Source organism: Rhinichthys klamathensis, unplaced genomic scaffold, assembly GCF_029890125.1.
Source record: "Rhinichthys klamathensis goyatoka isolate OS25496 unplaced genomic scaffold, OSU_Roscu_1.1 h1tg000281l_1, whole genome shotgun sequence".
NCBI lineage: Eukaryota > Metazoa > Chordata > Actinopteri > Cypriniformes > Leuciscidae > Rhinichthys > Rhinichthys klamathensis.
In genome coordinates, this window is record NW_026606800.1 from 2,500,701 (window position 1) to 2,522,989 (window position 22,289).

General features: G+C 37.9%; 2 protein-coding genes across 4 annotated transcripts in view; one reads left to right on the forward strand and one right to left on the reverse strand.

Annotated features, from left to right (window-relative positions):
- Nucleotides 1–664: 664 nt before the first annotated feature.
- On the forward strand, nt 665–14,883 carry si:ch211-203k16.3 (angiopoietin-related protein 7). The gene is made up of 7 exons (XM_056269507.1): nt 665–770; nt 6,056–6,562; nt 10,605–10,839; nt 12,020–12,157; nt 13,171–13,387; nt 13,547–13,742; nt 14,623–14,883. Exons 2-7 carry the CDS (start codon nt 6,218–6,220, stop codon nt 14,767–14,769), a joined length of 1,278 nt encoding a protein of 425 aa, XP_056125482.1. The 5' UTR covers nt 665–770; nt 6,056–6,217; the 3' UTR covers nt 14,770–14,883.
- A 921-nt stretch (nt 14,884–15,804) lies between these two features.
- Nucleotides 15,805–22,289, reverse strand: part of snx9b (sorting nexin 9b) — a 33,217-nt gene continuing 26,732 nt past the window's right edge. For all 3 annotated transcript variants that reach the window (XM_056269172.1, XM_056269170.1, XM_056269171.1), the window contains 5 exons: nt 21,327–21,403; nt 18,481–18,570; nt 18,139–18,253; nt 16,809–16,900; nt 15,805–16,720 (listed from right to left, as the gene is read on the reverse strand). In XM_056269172.1, coding sequence (XP_056125147.1) covers nt 16,673–16,720; nt 16,809–16,900; nt 18,139–18,253; nt 18,481–18,570; nt 21,327–21,403 — 422 coding nt within the window. In that variant the 3' untranslated portion in view covers nt 15,805–16,672. The remainder of the gene's footprint in view (nt 16,721–16,808; nt 16,901–18,138; nt 18,254–18,480; nt 18,571–21,326; nt 21,404–22,289) is intronic.

The following is a 22,289-nucleotide window of genomic DNA, read 5'->3' on the forward strand; positions in this document are numbered from 1 at the left end:
ACTTATTATGCTCATTGTTGTAAAGTCATTTTCATGTGACAGCTGTATTAGTATCAGTGATACTGGCCTTCATTCATAAAAAAATGCCATTAAACAAGTATTTTCAATATACTGTCTTTGTGTTGTTTCTGCATTCATTTGAAGATTAACCGTGTCATTCATTTCTTTACTTTTTAAATCATTAAAGGTTTTACAGCAAAAAGACCACAACCTGAGGGTCGTTTTTAGAATTATATATTAAATGGCCGTCTACATCCTAAAAAAGTATAAACTATCAATCAGAGGACAAAAGATCATCATGTTGATCATTTAGATGCCTTATAAATGTTATTAAATATAATACAGTATAGCTTTATAAGGTCAAGTATACTGATGGTGTACATTAAGTGTATTAATTGCTGATAAACATGTTTTGAATACACAATACCATCAATGCTTTTTCCTAGTAAAAAATAATTTGGCGTGTTAATTGTTTGTCCGTCTGATGTGATTGTTCAGACCTCAGCATATAGAGTAAGGATAGTCTGAGTTGCTGTTGTTCAGTGCCTGGATTGTCTCTCCTCCCTTTATTCTAATCAGGAATCCAATTACACCGGATTACAAGGATAAGATGCCCACTCTGCAACACATAGGGTGTAGAGAGAGAGAGAGAGAGAGAGAGAGAGAGAGAGAGAGAGAGAGAGAGAGAGAGAGAGAGAGAGAGAGAGGATGGCAGCATACGTCTATATTTCCTCAGAAGACAAACAAAACATCTCCAACTATTGAAGCAGGTAAAGATGAAGCCTTGTAACTGTTTCCCTGTAGAGCTTGCTTGCATTATCTCTGCCGATGACATCTTTTGTAAAATGTTGCCGCTGATCGTAACTGTGTCAGCAGAGCTTTAACAGCTCTCTAAATAGTTTGAGAAATCTCTCATGTGAGATGGTGTGAATCATGAGTCGTGGTGTCATGATAAATCAAATGCCCTCCAAACAAACATTTACTCTAAATTTACACTTGTAATCAAAATGTCACTTCAGATACGTATGATGCTTTATCAATATGATTCATTCTCAGTGTTATTCTTTTATTTATACTGCAGGACATGAGTTTAGTGGCTCTCAGGCATTGCTCTGTATGGTTTGGCATATTCAGCATTCCTCTGTTGGATCTAGTGCACTAGGCTTGGGTCAGAGCCACAAGGTGCTTTGGTAGACGTGATACTTTAGCATTAAAAGGTCTGCTTAAGGTGTTGGTAAGTATGGGTCAGCTCAAGGCATTTCCTGCACATTTTTCCTCCTGAGTTCACCTCCTGTGGTAGTATGACAGGAAAGATTGAATACATGTATGCATTGATTTTGTTTTTGTATATAGATTATATATGACTGTGCAACTAAGTTCCTTAGTGAAACAAAAGTTTGTTTTCTACAATGTATAGGCCTACATTTAGCATAGTAGCCCCATAATGTATTTGTATACTTAAAGCCACACTAAAAAATGGGCGAATTGTATTGCATATATAACAAAACATAAAATATAGCCTAAAACTTCAAATAGTAGCCCGGGCTTTTATTTTCCCAAATCGTCGAACTGGACCGGCTTGTATTTGAGACAGGTGTCTATATGAGACAGGCCTTTATAATTTAGTGCACTGTAAAACCTGATGAGTTAGTTCAACTCAAACCGTTTGAGGAAACCGATTGCCTTAAATCATTTAAGTTTATTAACTCAAACAATTTAAGCTTAAAAAAATATTTTATTTGTGTTCAAGTAACTCAATAACTTATTGTTAAGATAACTTGGGTAAATAAAGTTAATAGTACTAATTCCATTCAGTTAATATAACTTAAATCTATGAAGTACACTGTAAACCCAAATAAGTTGGCAGAACTCAAAATACTTTTATTAGTATAAACTTAGTTAGCTTTAAAAAGCTAATCTGCTAACATAGTAAATGCTAACATATTAGCAATAGTATGTTATACATAAACACTTGCTGTATGAGCACAGCAATATAAATGGTTATTTGCTCTCAAATCAAGCTGCATGCACCACTTGTCACCATGATGGTAACTATCCTAAAGCCAACATTAACAGAAATTCTTCTAAATTAGCATAACAAAACATGAATCACTACTAAATCTCACACATAACATTAATCTTACACACAAACTATATTACACTTAATTTGATCATTTACTCTCCCTTTCGAGTGCCATCGGCAAAGCATGCTGGGAAATAGACATCACAGCTGTTTCAGTTAAACTTAAGTTCGTCTAAATTAAAATAAATAATTTCATAAAACTCAAAACAATGAAACAGTTCAGTTTACTTAATATATATTAGTTCAGTGAACTTGAAAGAAAAAGAAAGTGCTAAATACTCATTAAAGTTAATTTGACTGAACTAATTTGTTTAATTTAAGTTTGTCCTACTCAAACCAATTAATTATTTTGAGCATTAGGGTTTACAGTGTGTTGAGATGTTGTTCATTGAGTGTATAATGTCTCTAATCTCTAAAAATCTCCAAATGCTCCACGTGAAACTGCGGTCTTCCGACCTTTTACTATCGCGTCAATTGATTTTGATTAATATGCGCGAGCGCGAGGGAGAGAGAGCAAGACAGCGCTCGTGTTGTTTGAAGATGGGGCATGCGCGCGCGCGGCCGGGGCGCTCTCTCTCTCTCTCTCTCTCTCTGCTCGTGAACGCGCCCTGTCAAGCGCAGCAGTCATTCTATTCTACATCACTCATCGATCAAAAAAGGCTTTGGAGGGACAAAAATGTGCTTTGGCGGCCGCCAAAAAGCGGGCGATCTGACGGTTTTAGAGGATAAAATACAACCCGAAACTAAAAAAAACAGACCCGGCCTCTATTTGAGACCGGCCTTTATTTACCCAAACCTGCAGCCACACCAGGCGTGTAAGAGACAGGCGTCTATTTGGGACTCGGCTATTATTTGAAGTTTTACGGTATACTCTCTACCCTTCGAAAGTTTGGGATTGGCAAGATTTTTTTATGTTTTTAAAAGAAATCTTTTATGCTCACCAAGGCTGCATGTATTTGATTAAAATAGGGTAAAAACAGGAATATTGTGAAATATTATTAAAATTTAAAATAACCATTTTCTATTTGAATATTATATCAAATCTAATTTATTCCTGTGATGCTACGCTGAATTTTCAGCGTCATTACTCCAGTCTTAATTGTCACATGATCCTTTAGAAATAAGAAATGTTTCTTGAGCAGCAAATCAGCATATTTGTATGATTTTGTATTGATTTGTCACATGATTTCTAAAATCATGTGACACTGAAGACTGCAGTAATGATGCTAAAAATCCAGCTTTGCTATTATTTGCCATTTTATAATAAGTAAAAAAATAATAAAATAAGACAGATAAAACAAAATGAGGTACAGGAAAGAATAAGGAAAAAGTATATTAAAAACTGACTTATGTAATAGTCATTATGTGGTACACCTAAACACCACAACAAATGCTTGCTGAGCATTTCATATTAATAGGGTGTTGGTCCTTGCTGACAGCTTCCACTCTTCAAAGAAAGGTTTATATGTTGACCAACTTGACCATGACTGTGGGGATTTGCTCTCATTCAGACTCAGACTCATCAGTGAGGTCAGGCGCTAATGTGGACTGATTCGAGAATTCAAAGTTCAGCCCTTGCGGCTTTGTGCAGTCAACTTATCCCACACCAGACAAAATCATTTTTAAGGACCTCACTGTGCACAGCATCAGTTTCAACATTTTTGAAATAAACTGCATTTGGTTTGATATTTAGTTATCTGATGCAATAACATGCAGACAGGCTTAGGCTTTTTTCAGGGCCATTGTACATGTTCAAGCTCTTTTTATTGAGAGTTTGACATATTTCTCTAAATGAAAGAGATAAGGGTGTTATAGTTTGAAACCAGACGCCTACTTCGCCTATTTTTAGCGTGCCCGTCCTCTTCGAGGTTAAATACTTTCACTGCTGCTGTGTTCTTGAACCCACATAAGCACATAAAAAAGTGACATGAAAGCACCATAACCTGTGCTTTAATCAGGACAACCAGGCTGACCTCTCATAATAGCAAGGACATGTTTAAAGATGTGTTTGTGGGATTTATTTCAAATACCACATTGAGATTTTATGACAGATCATGTACTTTTTTCCCCCTTAAGCCCAAACCCAAGATGGCCTCTTCAAAACTGTGTGATTTTTGACAGCTGACCTATAGTTCTCTGACAGGGGTGCATTGAGATGTCACAGCGTCAAGTGCTTAAAAAAAATGACCTATATGTTATCATAGACCGTATACATATCTGGCCAGACTTAGTTTTTCCAACTTTTTCGAGTGATTAAAACATTGTGTGGGTTGTATAACTTAATGCTTACAAATCTAAGCTTATAACCCAAAGTTATATTTCTTTGAACCCCAGAAGTGGTGAATCACTGTATCTTTATGCAATATAAAAAAGTTAATAAAAAAGTGGCTGCTAATAATAATTAGATTTTTTAAATTCAAAAGAAAATGTAACTGGTGCTTGCACATGGATTTGCTGCCATAAAATTGAAGTTGACCTAATGATTATTGCAAGATTTCTATGTCTGTGATATTCTTGTCTTTAACTTTATTGATACAATAAGCAGCGTTCAAATTTGTACAGTGCATGTCAGTTTATCTTGTTGCAGTTTATTTCAAAATTATTTTGTATCATGTGACTGTCAACAGTAATACATGTTTTGAAATATGATATATAATAATCATATAAAATAATTTAGAAATAATAAATATTAAAATATAACAAATATCAAAATAAATATATATTTTTTACAATATATATATATATATATATATATATATATATACTAATACAGCAAAAAATATTTATTTATTCAGTTAGTTAGTTACACTCACCGGCCACTTTATTAGGTACACCTTGCTAGTAGAGTTGGACACCCTTTTACCTCCAGAACTTCTTCATGCCACAGATTCAACAAGGTGCTGGAAACTTATCTCAGGGATTTTGGTCCATATTGAGATGCTAGCATCACCCAGTTGCTGCAGATTTGTCGGCTGGACATCCATGATGTGAATCTCCTGTTCCAGCACATCCCAAAGGTGCTCTACTGCATTAAGATCTGGTGGAGCCATTTGTGTTTAGTGAACTCATTGTCATGTTCAAGAAACCAGTTTAAGAAGATTTGAGCTTTGTGACATGGCGCGTTATCCTGCTGGAAATAGCCATCAGAAGAAGATGGGAACACTGTGGTCATAAAGAGATGGACATGGTCAGCACAGCAACAATAATCAGGTCAGCTGTGGTGTTTAAATGATGCTCAATTGGTACTAAGGGGCCCAAAGTTTACCATTACACCACCAGGAGCCTGAACCGCTGATATAAGGCAGGATGGATCCATGCTTTCATGTTGTTTACACCAAATTCTGACCCTCCCATCTGAATGTCACAGCAGAAATTGAGAGCCATCAGACCAAGGAACATTTTTCCAGTCTTCTATTTTCCAAAATTGAGCCAGTGTGAATTATAGCCTCAGTTTCCTGTTCTCAGCTGACAGGAGTGACACCGGTGTGTGTCTTCTGCTGCTGTAGCTCTTCTGCTTCCAAATTTGATGTGTTGTGCGTACAGAGATGCTCTTCTGCAGACTTCGGTTGTAACAAGTGGTTACTGTTTGTCTTTCTATCAGCTAAATACAGTCTGGCCATTCTCCTCTGACCTCTGGCATCAACATGGGATTTTCACCCACAGAACTACTGGATATTTTCTCTTTTTCTGACCATTCTCTGTAAACCCTAGAGATGGTTGTGCGTGAAAATCCCTGTAGATCAGCAGTTTATGAAAAACTCAGACCAGCCGATCTGGCACCAACAATCATGCCACGTTTAAAGTCACTTAAATCACATTTCGTCCCCATTCTGATGCCTAAACTTCAGCAGATCGTCTTGACCATGTCTACATGCCTAAATGAATTGGGTTGCTGCCATGTGAACAAGCAGTTGAACAGGTGTAATAAAGTGGCTGGTGAGTGTAGTTTAATGTTTCTGGTTTTGTTTTCAGGTGAATTGCATTGGAAAAGTTGACAACTGAGTCCTAGATCGTGTTCCTGTGTGACAAGCTCTTCCCAAGACTTGAGACTGGAGGTCAGAGAGCTTGTGCCCTGGCCTTCTCCCCCAGGGTCCTTCCAACAAGGTGGGAAGGGGGGTCAGCCGAAGCGATCACATGGAGGACAGGCTTCTCTCGCCCCTCTTGCTGGCCATATTGTTTTTGGCAACATGTGCGAGCGATGATGACCACTCACTGCACACACATCAGGTCAGTACGGCTCAGTGTGGCGAATACAGCAACCAGGTCCTGGAGGACGGCATGTGCCGAATCATGGCCACATTGCCCCAAATGGACGACCAGCGCTGCCCGGACATGTTCCGCTGTACGGATGAGGTTTCATACTGGCTTCATGAGAATGAGGAACGCAAACAGCAGATTCTAGCCCTGCGGGAGACAGTGTCCGAACTTCAGGAGGAGCTTCGCAACCACCGTCATCGAGTCAAAGTGTTAGAACTACAAGTGAGTCCAAGAATCTTTATATACATGTCATGATTAAAATGCGTCTAACTATCATTGGGACTGACTGATTCATCATAAGCTGTTGGAGAAATATTATAATTAGAAGATAAGATATTTATAATTATAAACAAATAATATTTATAATAAGAACAATTATAAATTACAATATAATTTACATTTAAATGATAAATTAATTGTTTAATTATAAATAATTATAATTTTGTGCATTAGTATCTGTTTTTTGTCCTTCAACTGCTCTTCATCAGAATTCATGGGTACAGCAAAGGAATACAAAAATCAGTATGACCTGTACCTGACTCAATGCCCTTAATAACCTGTGGGTCAAGCTTTTTCTGATTCCATGATTAAATTCGGACAAGTGGCCTGACCTGTTCCCGCTTGTTCTATTTAAAGGACTTCCCATCTAAACAGTAAGGCATGGTGTAAAGAGTATATCTAAAAAACATATTTGAGTAAAAGCAGAGAGACCTTACAGTGAAAATGACTCCATTACAATTCACCAATTCCAATATCACTTGAGTAAAAGTCATTTAGTATCTTATTACAACAATACTTATTTTACTTGTACTAAATGTAGGATCAAATATGTATAAGTTCTCCACACCTAAAATGCATGCCAGTGAAAAACAAGAAATAGTTTTTTGTTGAGGAGAGCAATCACTTATTTATTTTATGAAATTTTAATAAAACTGAAGACCTCAATACTGCAATTACAAGGTCAATACAACAGCCTCTTAAACGTCTAGTCTCAGTTAAGTTCAAGTGCTCAAAAACCAGTAACCTTCAAAAAGGTCTCTTCAATAGAACTGATAAATAGTAAATGAGGACAGCCATGTCCTCATCTCATATATGAAAGACCTGCGATTCAGCAACTACCTGTTAATGCACTCACTTTCGCGTAAAGTTGTTTGGGTGAGTAAAGTCAAAATGCACAAGATACAGTACCTTCAATGCCCTGTAGATGGCGATATTGCTTATTTTGTAGCAGAAATAAACTGCTGCAGAAAAAGTTAGGTACCATTAGGGGTGGGAATCTCTAGGCACCTCACGATTCGATTCGATTCCGATTCAGAGGGCTCCGATTTGATGCTAAAGCGATTATCTGAATCTTTTTTGTGTGTGTGTGTGACTATAAATACTTTGCTTTAAAAGTACAAAGTAATGACCCATAAAGAATTAACGTACAATAAATTTTATTAACATTGCAAAGAACCAACAGGAAAATAAATGTGTGCCTGAACTAGCAGCATACTTGTAGTAAATTAATAATATAACAACGACCGGTAGCCTACAGCCGAGTGTTTTTCCTCCTGGGTGGAAACGTGTCATATGGTTTCATCATGTTTCCGAAATATTTTAGTTTTATTCTATAAAGCTTACAAATAGTGTGGCTCTTGTCCAGCTCCTTTCCCCCTTCAACTTCATAGAAGCCAAAATATTTCCACACGTCAGCTTTTAACGCGGAGGGTGTTTGGATTTCGCGCTCAGCCATTGCGGCTCTGTTATGTGCACGCCACAGACGGTCTGGGCACTGCACTTCTGTCCTTCAGAGTTCTGTCTTTTGCGTTCCGTCAGTATTACGTTATTATAAATATATATAAAAAATGTTTTTTTTTTTTTTTTTGAAAATCGATTTTTGACATTTGTGAATCGATTCAGAATCGTCCTCGTCCGCATCGCGATGCATCTAAGAATCGATTTTTCCCCCCACCCCTAGGTACCATGCAAAATGCAACGAGTAATTGCATTAGTAATTATGAATGTATTGGAGTAAAGAGTACATACTTATTCAAAAAAGTAGTCAAGACATGCAGAGAGTAAAAGTTGCTAACATCTTTGATATATTAAAGTACAAAGTAGCAAAAAAGATACAATGTAACTTCTGGCCCCCTAGTGGTTAAAAAACTGCATGCATTTTAGTTTAAGATTATTGTTTTGGTTGTGCTGCGGCTCTGCGTGACTGTGCGGATGTATAAAACATTCAGTACTCGGCTTAAGAGATATAACCAGCTTATATGGAAATGATTTCAAGCTGACTAGCTGAAGACGTTACTGTAGCTTTACCCATTAATAGACACGGTACTTCCTAGAACAACAGCAACCATAATGAAATGAACCTTCACAATAGATAATGCTTTACAGTCAACTCTTTTAGAGAGCTACATATGGCAATTTATCTGTTCGATAAAATACCTCTCTCACCTGTTGAGTAATAATAACGCCATCTCCTCTTGGCTTTTACTACATTTTAAATCCCTCAGTCTTTGCCATCTCTGAAACACCAAACCACTGTTGATTCTTGTTTTATTACGAGCTCTGCCATGTTCTCTTTTTGCCAGCAGACTCTCCTCTGTTTGGCGTTTGTTTAAAACGTGATTCGCCGGAGGTTGGAGTTTTAGCTGCTCCATGTCAATCTTTCTCACTCGTTGTGACAACTAACCAATGCCGCTCCTACACCAGACACGCATCAGAGTAGCCGGAGCAACTTTTCTCTATTTACGGATATGACGAGACACACGGGCGAGTGACGCATGTACGCAATTTCCCACGAGAACCATCCCTTCGGGTCTAAAATATAAACTCTAATAATAGGCTTACCATAGTGAATCAGGGTAACACAAAAACACATTTTTGACTCAAATGAATTTTGTACATTTTGAACAAAAAAAGTTACAGTGTATCATTAAGTACAGTAACTAATAACATTTACACCACTGCAGTAAGGTACTTTCTGACTGACTTTTACGCGAGAGTTAAATCGGAAATGAATCATGCCACAACTATCGAACAGCATGCAACAAATGGTAGATTATACAAATAATGACAACAAAAGAAATCTGTCAAAAATGTAGTGTAGTCCAAAATAAGTACAGATTATTTTACTGACAAAACTCTGCGTGAAAAAGTTAGTAACTGTGATACAACTTAACTTTTTCATTACTGTGACAGTAGCTCAGCTGATTTCAAACATTATTCAAAACAAAAGCTGATTGCAATAATTTCCCCAATGATTCACACATTTTTGAATGTCCTGTTGTACTGTGGATGCACCTCTACTGCCTAGCGAGCTGCGGTAATCAAACCAACTTAAAGGGATACTCCACCCAAAAATGAAAATTCTGTCATCATTTACTCACCCTCAAGTTGTTGCAAACCTGTATGAGTTTCTTTCTTCTGCTGAACACAAAGGAAGATATTTTGAAGAACGATTGGAACTTTGACACCATTGACTACCATAGTATATATATTTTTTTTCTACTATGGAAGTCAATGGTGCCAAACAACTGTTTGGTTCCAATCGTTCTTCAAAATATCTTCCTTTGTGTTCAGCAGAAGAAAGAAACTCATACAGGTTTGCAACAACTTGAGGGTGAGTAAACGAGGACAGAATTTTCATTTTTGGGTGGAGTATCCCTTTAACTTTCGTCTCTCTCATGTGTAGCACTGGAACATCCTATGCAGTCCATGGAGTGCCATGTAAATACATGAATTTCAGTACATTTCAAAGTATCATTTAATACTGTTACCATGGTACCACTACAGTACTTTTTGTAAGTTCCTTGGACTACTATGTAAATACCATATTTACATAATGGTATATCATAACTGTTCAGTACCATGGTATACTTTAAATTACCATGGTATTACCATCTGATACCTTCGAGTGCTTCTGTCGCTCCGGCCAACTCGGCTTGACGTTTTCAGCCTAAAGTCTCCTTGACCCGAAGGCTAATGAGATTAACACAGGAGACCTTACCTCTCTCCACGTGCCTTCATTAGTATGCACCCTTAAGCTCTTCGTGCTGTTTAAATGAGGGGATGATTCACAGCTCACACTCACACGGCCTGATCCTGTCTGCCTCTCCCTCTCTGCTTTTCACTCCTGGCCTTTCATGCAAACACACACAATACGCTGCAGCCACTTGAGAAGGTCTCATTCTGCAAAGCTAATGGGAATTGTTCTTCACATCACTTTTTTTGATTACGATGTCGTGATGTTTGTCTGTTTGGCCTCTCACAGAGTGAAGAGAAGAACCGCAATAGTTCATCTATTGAGCAGCGCTTGCATGAGCTGGAAGATCATTACGCCGAGGCCACGACCCTGTTGCACATCCAGGGCTCCTTGATCTACGACCTCCAGGCCCAGATCCAAAACCTTTCCCTGCTGGTGGAAAAAGTCCGACGTAACCCTGGCTGCATGATCAACATAGTCCGCACCAGCCCTCTGCTCAGCGCTCAGGAAGCCCTGCATCCCGGTAGGCCACATCTGCGAATTTTGAAAAGCTACATTTTTAAGCTGTATGGTTATATCCTAACCAAATCAACCAGGACTAGCCATTGTTCTTATAAAGTTGCAGATAGTTCATAATATATTAAAAAAAAGAAGCAATTTTTTTCCTTTTAAAGGCGACTCAAACCTCAAGTTTATTATTTTTTTTTTTAATAACCCAGTGTATTAAACAATGGGATAAATGATGGACCAAACATAATTTAAAAAAATAGTTGTTTAACTTTATTTTTTGTTTAGTGTTATAGTGGGTTTTGGGCATGTGTCTCAATCACTCGTAGACAACCTTGATTATGTGCCTAAAACACATAAATCATAAAACACATCCATCACAATAAATGACACATTGCAATAGTTGTTACAATGTACTATTACACTGTTACATTGACCTCTGTGTAGAAGTTGGTGGGCCCTTGGCGATTTCTATCAAGGGGGAACTTCAAAATCAGGTGAATAGTATTATTATATAGTAATAAATCAACTAAGGCTACGTCCACATTAATCCCAAAAATTATTTCTGAGGATTTTAATCATTAAATTGTAGTGTTAGGTATCAGGTAACAAATGTTGTTCAGTGTTTTAAATTATATTTTTTACATTTGCAGTTAGATTAAAGTGTAGGACACTTGGCACAATAATAAAATGTATTTTAGAGTTAATTTTCATGCAAATTTGTGCTTATAATGTCCTGGTGATGAACAGCCTGTTTGAGTTTAAATCTATTTTTCAATAAATTGCCTACTCTCTATTTTTTTGTCTGTTGCTCCTGTTTCTTCTTTTGGCATTTTGAAGTAGTACTTACAACCCGGTTACGATCCACCAGCGCGAAATGCGAATACTTGTAATGTTTACCCCGGTCTAAAGATTTTGTTCAGGAGTGTATCTCTATTGTGTTTCGGAGATTAACCAATGTCTAATTGGTTTAGATCGACATGAGGGTGAGTAAATTATGACATTTTTGTCAGCTCGCCCAAAAAATATCAAGTTTTTGACTATAGAATCATACTGGCATGAACCAACAGATGGTGACAAATCATAGCACAGTTTATCAGACAGAATCCGAAGTTTAATAAGAACTGAAATCGCTCACATACAGTATATCAATGTTTTTGCTTATATGAATGTGTTGTATGTGTTTTTCACTCCAGAGGTGCAGCATGTCAGGAACTGCCCCATCGACTGCGCTTCCATCTACTATAATGGAGTGCGTCGTTCTGGGATCTACACTGTTGTGCCCTCACTGGGGGCCATGCCTGTGGAAGTCTACTGTGATATGGACACAGAGAGTACGAAACCACACAACACATGCAATCACGACTGTCCAGGACTAAACAATAAGGATGAGCCCAGTGCTTTGTGCCAGTTGATGCCGTTGGGCCAGTTTTTATGCCTTATAGCAAACCTATTTGAATTTCTGTGGCACACTGACGTATAAAGTTAATGCATTTTAATGATTATGCATAACTTTATATATAGCTATATTATATATATAGTTTTTGAATGTTAACGAAATTACTAAAAATTCAACTAAAATGATGCGCTTTTGTCATTTTATTAGCGTATAAAAAATATTGCTATTTAGGTTTATTTTTATTACAGTTTTCAGCATTTGTTTTTATTTATTTCCAGTAAAAAATTGTATTGCTTCAACTTAAACTTATTTCAATTCATTATTTCCAAGACAGGTTTTCTAATATCCATGTAGTTTAAGTCTTCAAATAATATTTATATTTTATTTTAGCTTTATTTTAATTAACAGTTTTTAGTAGTTTTAGTTAACGATAACCACCCTGATAAATACATTTGTTTTTTATGCTTGGACCAGTGAAAAAGTTCAAATCTGAACGTTTGCAGTTCACACCCACTGGACTATTAGAATATTTTTTGTTTTGCTAGAAATCTACTGTGGATGAATCATTGTTTTATTTTGACATTGTTTATTTGAAAATTTTGTGACTTTCCGTAGCAAATGAAATTCCGGTAATGAACATCTAAATGATTTCCCTTTTTATGTCTAATGAGACTTCAGTTTTGTGCTGAAATTGCACCAGTGGGGCATATGAGGAACCTCTCAGAGGCTTAAAATAGCATGTGCAATCTTTTTTTGATGACCTGCAAAACACTGTAGTATAATTTCTGTGGTCATAAGATGAAACCTAAATTATCTGGCGTGTCCATTAAACTCATAAAAAAAAAAAGATTTGATTGTTGAATGCTTGAACGTATACTCATTTGGCATTTTCTCCCCAATAGAAGCAATAATTTGATCATTCAAGCACATGCATAATGTATGTCTCAGGTGGCGGTTGGACTGTGATCCAGCGTAGGCAAGATGGCTCCGTGAACTTTGACCGCAGCTGGAAGGAGTATAAGGAAGGCTTTGGAGACCTGCACACCGAATACTGGCTGGGAAATGAGCACATACATGACCTGACCAGCCAGGGAGACTATATGCTCCGTATCGACCTGGAGGACTGGAGCGGGAAACACAAGCACGCTGTTTATCAGAAATTTAGGTGAGGCACATCAATCACTGACTGACTGGAAGGACTTCAAATGGATGTTCAATAGTGACTAAACATCTGGCCTGGTTACTAGAAACCCATCAAACCCTCGATGAATATCAGCATTGTGCTTGCGAGGAATCCATATTTTTTCTGTGCGTTTGTTTGCAGTGTGGAGGACGAGGCCACTCAGTACCGTGTGCATGTGACGGGCTTCAGCGGGACAGTGGAGGACTCCTTCAGCTGGTACCATGACAAGCAGGCCTTCAGCACACCCGACACGGGCAACATCTGTGCCGAGATCTCCCACTCCGGCTGGTGGTATAACCAGTGTTTCTACGCAAACCTCAATGGCATCTACTACAAGGTGTGATGTGGCCTATTGGTTAACTGTTAACCCAAAGGTTGTAGGTTTAAGCCCAGAAGTGTTAAATCATGAGCTGCTGCTGTTGTCTCTGAGCAAGACAATCGAATGCAATTGCATTTAAAACCTTGTTTTGATTGATTAACATTTTTTTATGGCTCTGTTATGAAATTGTGGAACACTTTTTATGTGTTTTGGCCATTCATTTACACGACAACAGCATTTTGGAGGCCTGAAAACGCTAAATCTGCGCATTCGTGAAAACTGTGACGTCGTGCGGATGTGTATTACGTGTTCAATCTTTAGGCGCGTGGGTTTTTTTTTTTTACAATACAGTGCTTTTGTTTTCGCAGATCTGTGACGACTTTGTCTTCTGTACGCGAAAAACGGGAGGAAATGAAAAACTTTTCACATATATAATAAATATATTATTTTGCTAGTTCATATCCAGGTCATTATTTTCAAAAACATTTAAAACTTGTCCAAACTTGTCTAATTTTCTATATATGTTTTGGAAACATGCTCACAAAAGTCTGCTCTGTGATATAATTTCCTGTTTTATGGAATTCTTGTCACATGAACAAGATGGCTTTTTGCAAAAAAAAAAAAAAGAATCTAAAGAGATAAATAATTCAAGATTAGTATGCTGGCATACGAACTCGGGACAATTAAACCAACTAGACATTTTTGACCTTACAAAAATCCCAAAATAAATTTTTATCAAGAAAATCATAATCATCATAAAAGATGTGCATTCAAGTGATTTTCTGAATAAATGCATAGATTTAAAAAGTGACAAAGTAACTTGTATAGACATCCTCACATTTGAAGCTAAAGGATCTTTGATGACGTCTAAGTGGTGTTCTGTCATCCTGATCGACAGGGCGGCCGCTACTCTCCGAAGGGGAAGAACCCTCTTGGTCCGGACGGTATCGTTTGGTACACCTGGAAAGATTCTGATTATTACTCTCTGAGGAAGGTCAGCATGATGATCCGACCCAAAACCTTCCGACAGCATCTGTCACCCTGAATCAGGCCCGACCAATGAGCTTGGCCTCATGATGTCAACCAGCCAATCACAGTTTTCAGAGCCACAGCGATGTAGGGATGCATGGATTCTTTCATGGTTATACAGTAAAAAAAAATATGTGTATGGACTGGTTCATTTCTCTGAATGTACTCAAAGGAGCCCATTTTTTGCAGCAGGTTTATACCAAAGAGTAGCCTAAAGACTAGTGAAGGACTGCTGCTGAAACAGTAAAGTCAGAGTTTGCCATTCAGTGAGCCTATGTGTTACATGCCTATATTTTATATACCCATGGTTTTAACATGTTGTTGACTTATTTTATAAATGTGTATTAAAGTAGATTTCCCTTTTTTCTCTCAAAACACACATGTAGGACTTTTTTTGTATTATACATTTACATTGCAAAATGAATTCTGTTCTAACTAATTAATAAACCACAAAATCACACAAAAAGGTCTTATTGGTGTGTAAAGCACATTCAGACAAACAACACGTTTAGAGACGGCCTCATTCATATTCTCCATAAACACACAGCTGACTCACGAGTCTCGGTCTCTAAACCTTGAGAGCCGATTCGCTGTTAACCAAGTCCTCACTTCGCTGATTTTCAACCCGCTTTGTATTGTTACAATGTCAGCAGTATGAACAATGTTTACTTTCGCTCCGTGTTTCGCCAAGACACCGGCGGACTTTGGCAGCTTCAGGTCTTTAGTGAAAACTGATTTTTGTATCCATCCCCACAGACATCAGATCGACAGAGGGTTATTAATTACGGAGCCACTAATGGACATGTTGGTGAAAAAAAAGTGCATTTTGAGAATTCTCTAGCCGTTGAGCGTACACCAGTTGTACACTCATTGCAGTGCATTATGGGATTGAATGAGTGCACCCGATAATGTCCACTATGTTTTCGGATACAACTACGAATGCCTGTCCCCTCAGATAATCCCCTATCTAAGCTATAGGTGGGAATTTCAGACTCTGTATGAGTGAGTGTCTGTCTAAAAATGAATGCTGTGTAAGTAAAGACAAAACAACTGCATTGCATACAAATCAGTATTTATTAAATCATAATCTCAATTGTTTTGTCATTCTGTGTGCAAAAGACTTGCAAACACTGCTATACATATAAAATATACGAACAACTGGAAAACATGCACCTGACGGAGTATAATTTCACTTTTACAGGATAAGAAAATGGTGATAATTGCACTGAGGTGGAAGCATCAAACGGAGCACCATCTCTGTTTGTAATTTGGCTTTGGGGAGAGAGATAAAGAACTAATGGCAATGTCTCTTATGGGGGAAAAAGGACCAGCCCTCCTGAAATTACCTCCAGGACCATCTAGTGAAAACGATTGGGTTGTTTTTGGCCAAATACAAACAGGATGATGCATCTTAAAGGCCATAGTAAAGTGCAGTGGATAAAAAGCATGTTGTTTTGAAGGGTCTATACAAAAGAAGGCACAATGAAACAAGGCTTAGCCTCATAGTTCAAACGATGGCACCAGTATATGTTCAGATCACTTGTATAAAAGTAGTACATTACATTATGTCTCTTTAAATGCATGTTCATATTTATCTTATATCAAAACTACAAGGGTCATAACAAAATGTGGAACATCCAAATTAACAACCAGACAATTATAATAATTAAAGCCCCCATATAATATGATTCTTTAGACAATCTGCAGCTGCTGTTAAAAAACTCTTGAGCTTGGCCAGTTTTCACGCAGTAGCATGCTTTCTGAGACACTATCTTTGGCCTGAGATCGAAAGGGTATTTTTATGGCACTGATATCATGACGCAAATAACAGGAATAGAAAAAACAGAGCAAGAATAATCATGTAAGAGAAACAGAAAATGAAGAGACACCGAGGCAGCTTCCGAACGGCCGCTCCACCGTTACATCGTAGTGAACCGACTGTGAGCGTGTCGTAGTTTCTCTGCAATCTGCCAAAACACACAGCATTTTAATGGCTTTTACAGAACGTCCATAATGTTTGGATATGTCACTTTTACTGTCATTTAGACACTTTACCATCTCATAGAATTTGACTTGCTCCTCCAGGTACTGCTGCATCACCCTGTTGTAGTCATAGATACGGTTGCTATGGAAGTGGTTCATCTCCGCTGCAAAGAGGACAGATGTGTTAAAGTCATCATGTAAAAGTTTCCAGCTGTGTGAATAAAGACTTGATCACAGACGCCTACAAACACCAGATAGTGTTGTGTGTTGGGTTGGGTTAACACTCTTTCTGTCCAATGAATTCACAGGATTTTCTTTCTTTTTAAATAAATTATTATTTTGTAGAAAAATACTAAAGCATATATCCAGACTGAGATTCACACAAACCCCAAATTACAACAGAGCTAAAAAAAATTACATTAGAGAAGAGAGAAATAATAATAATATACAATACTGTTCAAATGTTTTGGGTTATTACAATTTTTTGGAAAGAAAATTAATACTTACATTCAGCAAGGATGCATTAAATTGATCAAGTGTGACAGTAAAGCATTTATGATATTACAAAAGATTTCCATTTCAAATAAATTATGTTCTTTGTAACTTTCTATTCGTCAAAGGAAACCGATTCCCCCAAAAATATTAAACGTTTTTCAACATTGATAATAATAATAAATGTTTCTTGAGCAGTAAATCAGCATATTAGAATAATTTCTGAAGGATCATGTGACACTGAAGACTGATGGCAAAGCTGAATATTCAGCATCATTACTTCAAAAGGAATAAATTATATTTGACTACATATACAAATAGAAAATAGTTATTTTACATTGTAATAATATTTCTGTTTTTACTGTATTTTTGATCAGATAAATGAAGCCTTGGTGAGCATAAGAGAGTTACAGGATTTATTAAAATATAGGATTTTATACTGCATTTAACTGTGTATATAGTATAAAATATGTAACACATACAGTAAAATACAGTATAACAATCCATCCACCCATTTTCCACAATTGCAGGTAGTATAATAAAATACAATAAAAATGTTGTCCATACATTTGAACTATTCAATATACACTTTTCTGTATATGCACAAAGAAAAATGTCCTGGTCTGAAAATCACACTGCAGAAATTCCAATATTTCCAGGCCTGTAGAAACCCTGTAATTAACTAATAACTCTAGTTTATCTCTATTGAGACTGTTGTAAATTATAGTTTTGTTTCCAGCGTTCTAATATCGTGTTAAGTTGGAGAGTCATAATTACTCTAATTGTGACATGATGTTGTGAAAACCATTCACATCAAACGTGATTACCTACACCTCAGTTACTATATATACATATAAAGGTAGTTAGTGTCTAAATGATTTTTGGGGTCAGTGCAAGTAGGTCACAATACCTTGCAGAGCGTATGACATGGTGCTGGCACGTTTAGACATGGAGGTCTTATCTGAGGGGCTGATTTTACCGGCGGCCACTAGTTTATCGCCTTCCTTGACCTTCTCTATGGCAGCCTGTGCAAGAGAAAGACCCCCAAAAATGCAGTAAGCCGAATTAATTCTCCAATTTTCTGAGCTCCCATCCTCTTTTTATAGATTCAGTGGCTGTTCAAACACCTAGTGAGCTGCCTAAAAGGTCACTTACGCGATTCTATGATGGTCAGGATGCTCACTAGGTTATAATACAGTGTGTCTATTAGAATGAAAAGAGACATGGTGAGAGTAGTAGTTCTTTCATTTACCTTGTGAACTCCAATAGTGTCAGGAAAGCATCCCAGCAGACCTTTGTACTCATTGTTGGTTTCCATGAGGAAGTGAAGGTCTTTCCTAGGCTAGAAAGAGACAGACAAAACTAAATGATTAAAGCAGACAGCGCACAAACACACCCAGGGTCACTTCATTCAACCGCTCACGAAAGGTTTACGTCACTCGAACACGTGTGTATGCGCACACACGGATGCGCTCTTACTCAAACACGAATTGGAATTCAACTGGACAAAAACAACCATCAACTGTGGGAGAAAATAGCTAACTAAACCAATTAATTCCCTTACTCAACTAGACTCAAATAATCTTTAAGCAACAGGCAATTCATGTAAGAAATCAGCATTAAATGCAGGTGTAAAAAAGTTCACATTCAGAAACGCATATAACATTGCATTTGTAGTGTAAACACTAATACACTACAGGTAGTATCTGTCTGTTATTCAGCTGTATTTTTAAACGTAATATCTTTATAGACGCATTGGATCACATGAAGGGTTAACAGAGCTCTAAAAAATATTCAATGTTACACTGGCGCCACAGGACCACTTACCAGACGAGTCCTTCCAACAATCACAGTGTGGAGGCCAAACAACCACCAAGTTTTCATTCATTGCATTTTTCATTCATTGATACCGATGACGATGAATAGCACAAGGCTAAATGATTGTGGACGGGCCTGAGGCAGAGGCTGAACACTCACAACTACGGCTTTCTCCATCTATATAGCAGCTTTTAGGGTCCTGATCATCCTGTCTGGGTTTATTTTGAAATTACCGTACATATACTACTGTTCAAGAGTTTGGGGTCAGTACTATTTTTTTTTTATATAAAAGATTTGTATATTTATTCAGCAAGCATGCATTAAAGGGTTGGTTCACCCAAAAATGTAAATTCTGTCATCATTTACTCTCCTTCGTGCCGGTGAAAAAATCTGTAAGACTTTCATTCATCTTCAAAACACAAATGAAGATATTTTTTAATAACATCGGAGAGATTGTTGTCCCTCCATTGACAGTCCAGAGATATGTGAATAAAAGCTTAAAGGTGCAGTGTGTAGATTTTAGCGGCATCTAGCGGTTCGGTTGCGAGTTTGCACTAATGGCTCAGCCCACTGCTCACCCCTCCCTTTCGAAGAAGCTACGGTGGCTAAAACGGGACAAACATATCGTCGTCTGAGACAGCAGAGAATAGCCAGAGTAAGCCAAGTTTCTGTACAACAGTCCATTATAAACCACACCTGACTATGGCTTTGTAAACTTTATCCATGATGAGGATCAAGGGTCTTAATATAATAATAGTAATCAGCTGATTGTCTCACAAACGTAACCAGCACATTTCTCCCCACATAGCAAACCCATAATACAGCGAGGGAGAAGAACCACGTGAAACTATCCAACTACATATTTTTTCTAACAGGGTAGTAAAAGTTTAGCTGGCTAATATGAGCTGTTATGCTGTAGGGCTGTGGCTGAGCTGGTTAAAGCGTAAAGCATTGTTTATACTCGACGCGTCCGCATGAGCGCAAAGGTATATTCAATGTTCAATGCGCCTCCGCATCCCCTAGACACCATTTACTACACACAAATGAATAAATAATAATGAATACAAATATTGTTTTTTTTTCTCTGGTTTTGAAAACACGATCGACTTGTCGACCGCGATCGACAGGTTGGTGACTCCTGTAACGTTACTGTTTTACGGTCAAGAGTACTAATCAGCTGATTGTCAAAGCCATAACACAGCGAGGGAGAAGAACTAAGTTACATGAAACAATCCAACTACATATTGTACACCACTGACAAGGGAAAAGTCACTACTCACGGTGTCTATGGCTAGCTTCTAGCTTTCTGCTGCTTCTCTTTCAAGGTAGTGACGAAACGCGCTCTGTAGCGCTGTTTGTTCGCTGTCGGCTACGGTAGAAACATGACGTCACAATATGCCGACCTTCATAGAAGGGGGTGCCCGCGGTGATCTAGATATAAATGTCTCATTCTAAGGTAATAAAACATAACGGTTCATTGAGTAAGGTTTTTATAAACCACTGAACACATAGTTATGGATGTCATATTGCATTTCTGTCAATAGATCCTCAGAAATATTACACATTGCACCTTTAAATTAAATATGTTCATCATATAAAGCGATCAAGTCTCTTCAGAAAATGTGGTCTTGATTCATATCAGTTTTACGATGGAGGGACAGAAAGATCTTCATTTTTGTTCTGAAGATGAACGAAAGTCTTATGGGTTTGGAACGAAGGGGAGTAAATAATGACAATTTTGATTTTTGGGTGAACTAACCCTTTAAATTGATAATAAAGTCACTTATGTTACAAAAGATTTCAATTTCAAATAAATGCTGTTCTTCTAACCCTAACCCTATTCATCAAAGGATCCTTAAATGTATTGGTTTCCTCAAAAAGCTCAAATGTTTTCATGTTAGAATGATTTCTGAAGGATCATGTGACACTGAAGACTGGAGTAATGATGCTGAAAATTCAGCTTTGACATCACAGGAATACATTACATTTTAATCTATCTTGAAACAGAAAACCGTTATATTAAATTGTAACAATATTTCTTAATATTACGTTTCACTGTATTTTTAATCAAATAAATGCAGCCTTGGTGAGACTTCTTTTAAAAACTTTTTTAAAAATCTCACTGACTCCAAACTTCTGAATGGTAGTGTAATTTCTTGGTTACCAAGAATGTACAATACATAGACAGCTACATTTCCCCTATCACGTATGAGGTTAAGATATGGTTTAGAAACTTCCTGATATAAGAGAGAACTGAGATGTTCTACAGTGTTTTAATACCTGCTCTGCCACCATCTGAGCGATCTCCTCGTAGGTCTTCCCTGCTGCCGTCATCGCGTCTGTGAGCGCAGCCTCTCCTGTGGGTCAAACACAACCACACATTCAGGATAATAAAAAACTTACTAAAGGTTGAACATCTACTGTAACACAAAGACTGCTGGTTGAATCTCAAGCGAGGCGACAGTCCTGCTTCATCATCATATGGCGCTTTTCCACTGCATGGTTCGGAACGGCACGCTTTGGTGCTTTTCCACTGCATGGTACGGTACGGTACGGTACGGCTCGCTTTAAATGGTACCACCGCTGTCGAGGTTCCAAGCGTACCGTACCGATACTAAAATGTGACGTGAACACACTGCAGATCACTGATTGGTCAGACGGAATCGTCACTACCAGCGTCATTGTATTTGCGAGACATCAAACCCGCTAGATTTAAATACAGCCACCGCTGTAGCACCCGTATTAAAACTACTTGCTTGACTTACTTGAAGAAAAAAGAAAGAAAGAAAACTTCCAAAAATGAAATGGCTGAATCGTGATCAGTGGACGAAGTGCAGACGTTCCTCTCGTTGGTTGCCGAGGAGCGGATAAACTATAACGGTCAGACTATAATCCCACCCACTTTGAAGCGGTACTAACTGCAATGGAAAAGCAAACCGAGCTAAAGCGAACCGAGCCGTGCCTTGCTGAGCCGTACCAGAGACAATTTATATAGAGACATGCCACTTCCTCAATCCTCAATACAACTATATAGGGAAAACCCGTAACGCCAAAGATGGCGGTTGTATGCACATGCCCCGCCCCTCCCGCTGGAAAGCCAATCGTCTGCTTTTAACAGTCAAGCCGGGAAACATGTAAGCCTATCGTCTGGTTCCACTGACGTATGCGCACAGTGCAGTTCTGACTCTCTGCCCATTCATTTAGATAGGAGCCTGGTCTTGTTAGTCCGAAATAGCTGCCCGG

Bases quoted from the DNA above. Each gene is read 5' to 3' on its own strand.
- si:ch211-203k16.3 (XM_056269507.1), top strand. From the start codon at position 6,218: ATGGAGGACAGGCTTCTCTCGCCCCTCTTGCTGGCCATATTGTTTTTG. The intron at 12,158-13,170 runs GTACGAAACCAC...TGTATGTCTCAG, and splicing joins CTGTGATATGGACACAGAGA to GTGGCGGTTGGACTGTGATC. The intron at 13,743-14,622 runs GTGTGATGTGGC...CCTGATCGACAG, and splicing joins TCAATGGCATCTACTACAAG to GGCGGCCGCTACTCTCCGAA.